The sequence below is a fragment of the Podospora pseudopauciseta genome, chromosome 6 (assembly GCF_035222475.1).
Source record: "Podospora pseudopauciseta strain CBS 411.78 chromosome 6, whole genome shotgun sequence".
Lineage (NCBI taxonomy): Eukaryota > Fungi > Ascomycota > Sordariomycetes > Sordariales > Podosporaceae > Podospora > Podospora pseudopauciseta.
The window spans coordinates 165,989-172,569 of NC_085895.1; the positions used below are offsets into that span (position 1 = coordinate 165,989).

The 6,581-nt window shown below is 47.4% G+C and overlaps 2 protein-coding genes across 2 annotated transcripts; one reads left to right on the forward strand and one right to left on the reverse strand.

Moving 5' to 3' along the window:
• Nucleotides 1-108: 108 nt before the first annotated feature.
• On the reverse strand, nucleotides 109-1,217 carry QC763_611465 (uncharacterized protein). Its single transcript, XM_062914970.1, has 2 exons — nucleotides 420-1,217; nucleotides 109-363 (listed from the first exon to the last, which is right to left on the reverse strand). The coding sequence occupies exons 1-2, from the start codon at nucleotides 944-946 to the stop codon at nucleotides 210-212; spliced, it is 681 nt and encodes a 226-aa protein (XP_062762396.1). The 5' UTR covers nucleotides 947-1,217; the 3' UTR covers nucleotides 109-209.
• A 3,728-nt stretch (nucleotides 1,218-4,945) lies between these two features.
• On the forward strand, nucleotides 4,946-6,254 carry QC763_611470 (uncharacterized protein). Its single transcript, XM_062914971.1, has 4 exons — nucleotides 4,946-5,102; nucleotides 5,167-5,523; nucleotides 5,580-5,778; nucleotides 5,854-6,254. The coding sequence occupies exons 1-4, from the start codon at nucleotides 5,051-5,053 to the stop codon at nucleotides 5,939-5,941; spliced, it is 696 nt and encodes a 231-aa protein (XP_062762397.1). The 5' UTR covers nucleotides 4,946-5,050; the 3' UTR covers nucleotides 5,942-6,254.
• Nucleotides 6,255-6,581: the final 327 nt, after the last annotated feature.

Consider the following 6,581-nt stretch of genomic DNA (forward strand, 5'->3'; position numbering starts at 1 on the left):
TGAGGTCTTTTGGTTTCAGTACCCAGAGGCGCCCCAGGATAAGACCACAACCGCGTACACTCAAGTCACGAACTAAAGTCTACAGTTTTCATGTTGTCACTGAAAAGGGACAGGTAAACTTTCCATTTGTCATATTTAGCATAGATATAAACTTGACCCGTGAATGTTCTATCTGAATGAAAAGGCTCGCCCGCCATGCTAGTCCCTGCTCAATCCTCGTTTAACCCTACGACCTGGTAAGGCCACAGTGATGCATCTACAGGCTCGCAGTTGACTTCGGTGTTGGTGAAGTCCTCATTCTCGCTGACAGCCTCCGAGCAGGAGAGGGTTACTTGAGTCGTTCCCCGGGTGATAAACGTCCCACTAGGCATCATCAGTTCACATGTGGCTAAAATTACCGGGGGGGGTGGAATACGTACGAAATATCTCCTTCGCTGCAAGGGATAACCTCCTGGATCGCCAGCGAACCGGCTTCTTTATTGAACCTGAAGGCAACTTGAGATCCTTCTGGGGCGCCTTCACCCACAGAACACAGATACTCTTGCTCGCCGTCAAAGAAACCGATATCAGAATTAGTATTGCTGGCCGCGGTGCAGTCGGCGGTGTATGTGGTGGCGGTGTTGCTCAAGGTGAAGGAGAGATAAGCCCATGCATCGGGTTCTTTGCCGGAAACTGTGACGACAGACGATTCGTATTCAAGCTGCGAGATGGACCATTCAAGGTCAAGGATGGAATTCCAACACACTCCATCTCTAGAGAGAATCGGCTTTGGGGTGGGAGTTGGAGCTGGTTCTGCGGTGCTGTCCTCCACCGCAGGGTCCTCCTCTCCAGCAAGTACTTCACGGGCCGAGATGATCTCGAGGGCACGGCGATGAACAACATGGACCGGTCCAGCAGCAGCCGTGGCTGCCAAGATAAGGACAGGAAGCAGAGCTTTGGTCAACATCTTGTCGTATACGTAGATGCTGGGAAGATGCCGAGGATGTCGAGTTACACGGTCAAAGAAGGTGAGCAGGTGTAAGCAAGAACATCGGAAAGAGGGCGCAATTCTGGCAATAAATAAACATTTTGGCTAACACCTGAAATGTTCAGGTTTTGGGAGCCGATGTTTGTTTGGCTCTGGCTATTTTCGGCATCATGTCTCCCGCGTCTTGCTCGGCCTCATTCGCCCACGGGCCCTGTCACTTGCTGCCGCCATACAGACAAACTAAACCCCGTTTGAAGTGAAGAGGTCTCCCCAGCCATCGTCCAAAACATGGTTCCCAGTGGTTCTTAAGTGTAAGGAGAGGAGGCGGCAGAGCCGATCACCGTTGCGATATTGTCACTGTTGTGCACTGGTCTGGCCAAGAGGCTGCGCAGATACAACTGCTGGGCAAGGTCACACTGGTACCGAGGACCAGGGACCGCACCATCAACAGAATTGTCCGATTCAGTGTTAATAGGCTCGTCTGTGCTGGGGTGTTACCGTGGCGGCATCATGCTTCCGGAGCACCTTGTTCCGGTTGCTGCAACCTTGGATGCAGGACCTAACACTCGCAACCAGGTAAGAAGAGCTTTATTCATCAGTGAAGGAAACATCATGGCCACAAATAGCAAAGGGTCCCCGCATTCAGGTGAGAATATATTAAAACTAAGCCTCCACCCGACATATTGTCACCATTGAGGGCTTAGTCTCTCGTTATAACCATGGACTGGATAAATTGAATCCAGGTCCACGTGCATGATAAAAATAGTATTTCTTGCACTTATCTCTTGATGGATGTGGATACCTGGTGTAGTCCACACCTCACTGAGAACATGGAAAGTTCAAGTTAAAAGGAGTGAGCACCTGCGATAGGCAACCCTTGAAAGAGGGCAGCTTCGAGGGCGGGATGGCTAGTGCACAGCCCTCAGTTGAAACCATATCTGTAGTATGTATCCATTGATCTTTCCAAATACCCTCCCTCATATATTGTTGCACAGCTTGCCAGATAGCTTTCCATCCATGGTTAACATCTTGCTGAGTAAGGTAGCATCCCAGTGTGTGTGTGAACCGGGCATGAGATCGTGGTGAGCCCAGGTGCACCTAACTAATAGTTGGAGAAATACAAATAACGTACATTATAAGCGAGCGACCAATATAAGCGAGCGACCACTTTTTCACAACCTTTATACCATTATCCTCAATTACTACACAACAATACTAGGAAGCAACCATAATTACATCAGAAACAGCTGAATCAGATGCTTCTGCAGCCTCCTGGCAAGTGCGCGCATTATGCCCAGGCTTACCGCATACACCACAGTACTGAACCTTCGTACGAGCCCCCCCTGCATTACTACTATCCGGCTGCGTTTCTTACACTCCCTCCCTATCCACGGCCTTCTGATCCAGTAAATCCTGTGCCTCTTGTACAGTAAGTGACCCTCTAAGCCTCACACGTGTTTTTTTGGCTCTCCGGCGCTTACTTAGTGCCTCATTAGCCTTACGGAGCGAAGAGACTTTTGTACGAAGGAGAGCTACCTAGTATATTATAGCCGTTATACCCTTAGTAAGCTGGTTTACCGCAGTTAGTATTAAAGTTGGGGAGCTATTTTGATGGTTAGTAATGCGAGTTTTAATGAGCGTTGACTGTGAGTTGGCTTCTCGAGGGTTGTGTAATGTTTAGGAGACCTAAGGGAGTGCCGTGCCCGGCCGTAAGTTTGGAGGTGTTGGCGTACGAAGCTTTATATCTAGCTTAGAAAGTACTTTCTCTAGATCGTACGGTATAAGGCTAGTACCCGTAAAGCCACCCTGTATATTCCTCTCTGTTATAGAGGCAAAGAAGGCCTCGCGGAAGGCACAGAGGAACTCGAGCTTACTTATATAGTTAATATATATACGTATTAAGTCCTCGATCTAGCTACCGTACGCCTGTTTTAGCGGCCCAAAGCAGCTAACATCGAGTAGCTGGAGGAGGTAAGAGGAGTGTGGAAGTATATAGAGCGTAATAATATTGTTCTGCTGGTAGTAGCGCTCGAATTCGGTCGAGTGGTGGCTCTCGTGGCCGTCGAGGATTAATAACCGGTATTTACCTTTTATCCGGGGCGCCGTATAGTAGTCGAAGTACTTAATCTAATCTAGGCTTATCGGATTAGTAGTCCAGCTATTATCGGTAGTTGCGATGCGCCAGATAGACGGTAGGTTGCACTCGGTATACTAGTTAGTAAAGTGGTACTACGCGGCTAAAATAATAAAAGGAGGGATAGCCTAATCGAGGGTATTAACTTCCTAGATTACCGTTACCTATTCGCGGTTACTAGGCTGGGCCAGTTTCGCCTTACTAAGGCCGTCCGAGGTCGTAACTACTATATCCGCGAAAATAATATTTATTATAAACCCAGTCTCGTCGAAGTTGTAGATATCGTTATTTATAATACCGTACTTAGCCTTAGTGTTCCGTATAAGCGTAAACCACTTACTAATAACCTTTAGATCTTCGCATTTAGCCCTCTAGTAGTCGTATCTACGCGTAAAACGTATACGGAGCTATAGCTGGCGTTTAACGAAGTTGTGTGCCTAGAGCTTGCTAATAAGGGGCGCGTCGCGTACGTATAGTAGTTAGTTGGCCATATCTTCCACACTACGCAATCTTAGTAGAAAAGCTTACGCATATAGCTCAATAATATATTAAACAATAGCATCCTCTTCGGATTAAGTAAGCTTCTTCGATTTAGGCGTAGTATCGCGTCGTGCAGGCCGGCCGGCGCGTCGGTATCTAAGCGTACTGCGATCGACGTTATATATCTTAGCTGCCGCTAATACACTTAGATTTTTATTATTTTAAAGAGCCTCAAGGGCTAAGATTATATGGGCTTCCTTTGAAGTAGATGGCATTTTGGATTGTTGAGAAAATAAGGTTTTGAGGGGGAGGTTAGGCGTTGCGTGAAAAAAAGTGGTCGCTCGCTTATATTGGTCGCTCGCTTATAATGTACGTTATCACTTCTAAGACAACCTGAAGCCCATAGATATCAGGGATGTTCTGGTTCCTAGATCTTAGGGTAAGGTAAGGAGGGTGCGAGGAGGCATCAGCCACTTATATGTGCCCAGTACTGTTCAGTAAATAGTCTATTGGCTCCCATGATTACGTATTGAAAGCGATGCGCTTAAATGGAAATTCAGAGTTGGAGTTTCCCCACCCTGTTAGTATGGACTCGTTATCATCCTGGGGCAATATAAGCAGGCTACCCGCCAGATGTAAACTACCTTCTACGACTTACAGAAGAAGGCTTTGTTTAGTATGAAGTATAATTTAGTGTCAAGTATAAATCATCATGTACCATTATGAAACATAATGACTAGTACAACCTTCCTGTGCTATTGGAAACGACCTATCTTATTAGCCAGAGGTGGCAGTAGAAGGAATCACTGCTCCTCGTCCTTATGCGCTGTATTCCTCTAGAGTTCACATTCCTGTCGTCAGTCATCGCCATCCCGTAGAGCAGTGTCAAGCGTCAGTCTCCTTGAATGATCGAATAGTTAGGTCAATACATATACAAGGAAAGGTGGTTCAGTCTATTTTTATAGAGCGAAAAAGCAGCACCAAGCGAACCAACTCAACCGTTCGGATAAAGAGTACAAGCTTTCATCTACGTGATTTTTGGTTGCGGCGAGTGCCCTCTCATCGAAAATAGCAGCGCGAGTGACAAACCTGCAGCTTCAAAGTTGTTTTATGCCAGGGTGAACGGATTACACGACACCTGAAACAGACGAATGGAATGCCGAACTCCAAAGCCGGATGTAATATATTCGTGGTCTTTCTCAATTTATACAACTACCGGGTTCACCTACAACCCAGTTAAATCTGGCTAAACCTGGCCAACTTGGAAGCCCAAGAAGCTTGGTGATCCGTAACAGGCAGTTCCACGGAGGTAAGCTGCCGATTTGTGGATTTCTAGCACACATGACAGAGAATGAGACATTCAGGTATTTATCACCCGTGATTCCCAGTAAACTGGCAAGATTTCCATTTTTTCAAAGAAGACCACCTTCATCAATCTGGAATTATTCTACTCTCTTACGGAAGGCAACATGAAGATTCTCAGCGTATTCTTACTCGCAGTTGTCGCTGTTGAGGGTCATTGTACGTTTGTGTTCACTGATATACAGCCTACTAGCCTGCAAGACTGACACAGCTCCCTACAAAGACACATTTCCTAGACTCGTCGTCAACGGCAAGACCGTGGAAGACAGAGACTGGCTCTTTACCCGTCAAACTAAGAACGCGCAGTCCAAGTCAGGCATTGAAAATCCCACCAGCGGAGATATCAGGTGTTACTCTTCCACAACAGCCCCCCAAATCGCCACAGTCCCCGCAGGCGCTTCGGTGAACTACATTTCTACTCAACAAATCAACCACCCGGGCCCCACCCAATACTATCTCGCTCGCGTCCCTGCAGGCTCATCAGCAAAGACCTGGGACGGTTCCGGAAGCGTTTGGTGGAAGTTTGCATCAACCATGCCCTACTATGACGCCAACAAACAGCTTGTCTGGCCTGCTCAGAGTACATACCTATGTCGCTATCCTGCCATATTTTGGACTTGAGTTGACAGCAACCAGACACCTATGCTACTCACCCCGCGGCCATTCCGGCCAACACCCCGAGCGGCGAATATCTCCTACGAGTAGAGCAGATTGCCTTGCACATGGCTAGCCAAGCAAACAAGGCACAGTTTTATATCTCCTGCTCACAAATCAACATTACCAACGGAGGAAACGGAACTCCAGGACCAACCGTCTCCCTCCCTGGGGCCTATAGGTGGGATACCCACCCTGCATAACTCTAGCTCATGAGCCCATGTACCTAGTGACTAACTTGTAACATTCCACCCAGGTCCAACGACCCTGGAATTCAGGTGAATATCTACAACCTCCAGCCAGATGCCTATCGCGCTCCAGGTCCTGCGCCCTGGCAGGGTTAGGTCGAGTCGACAGCTCTGGGGCACATCTGTGTTGGCGATGGAGGCTATGAATGGGAGGGACAAGTCCACATCCGATACCAAGTCGCTCGCTAGGCTGGTTGGATTTTCAAGATGAAAGATCATTCCCTTTTACCTGTATCCATTCATGCAGGACATACAGGCATGGGATGAAGTGAAGCTTACCTGGCAGGCTAGACAAGAGATGGGACAAGAGACTTGTGGTTGCACTTTCTCAACTTCTTCAAGTGACTCATTTGGCTACCTACCATACGGCTAAGCGTCGGACACTGCTTGTTATGTTGTTGCTGCTATCGTATGAGCCCATCCATTAGCCTGCCCGTTGAAAACTGCACCTTGGGTATCAATAAAGGCCCAGTAAAGGCCCATGGCAAAACGTGAAAGAACTCATGCATCATGCATGCGGTCGAGCGGGGAGAAAACCATTCATTGTTGTCAATCCTCATTCAAAAGGCAGAGAGGTTGTTGTTTATGCTTGCCTGAGTTGATCTGTTGCTGCTTGAGCTGTTTGACGGCTTGAAAAGTAGAGAGAAAATTACGGAAAAGCGTGAAGGCTATAAGTCAGCAGTATTGCTTTGTATGCCAGGTAGTAGAAATGGTTTTTAAATGAAAGAAGTCAATG

What these genes read in the sequence shown, in the direction of transcription:
- QC763_611465 (XM_062914970.1), bottom strand. Translation starts at nt 946, where the DNA reads ATGTTGACCAAAGCTCTGCTTCCTGTCCTTATCTTGGCAGCCACGGCT. An exon ending in TGCAGCGAAGGAGATATTTC is followed by an intron (nt 364 to 419) that starts GTACGTATTCCA and finishes GATGATGCCTAG; the next exon opens with TGGGACGTTTATCACCCGGG.
- QC763_611470 (XM_062914971.1), top strand. Translation starts at nt 5,051, where the DNA reads ATGAAGATTCTCAGCGTATTCTTACTCGCAGTTGTCGCTGTTGAGGGT. An exon ending in TGTCGCTGTTGAGGGTCATT is followed by an intron (nt 5,103 to 5,166) that starts GTACGTTTGTGT and finishes CTCCCTACAAAG; the next exon opens with ACACATTTCCTAGACTCGTC. An exon ending in GCTTGTCTGGCCTGCTCAGA is followed by an intron (nt 5,524 to 5,579) that starts GTACATACCTAT and finishes GACAGCAACCAG; the next exon opens with ACACCTATGCTACTCACCCC.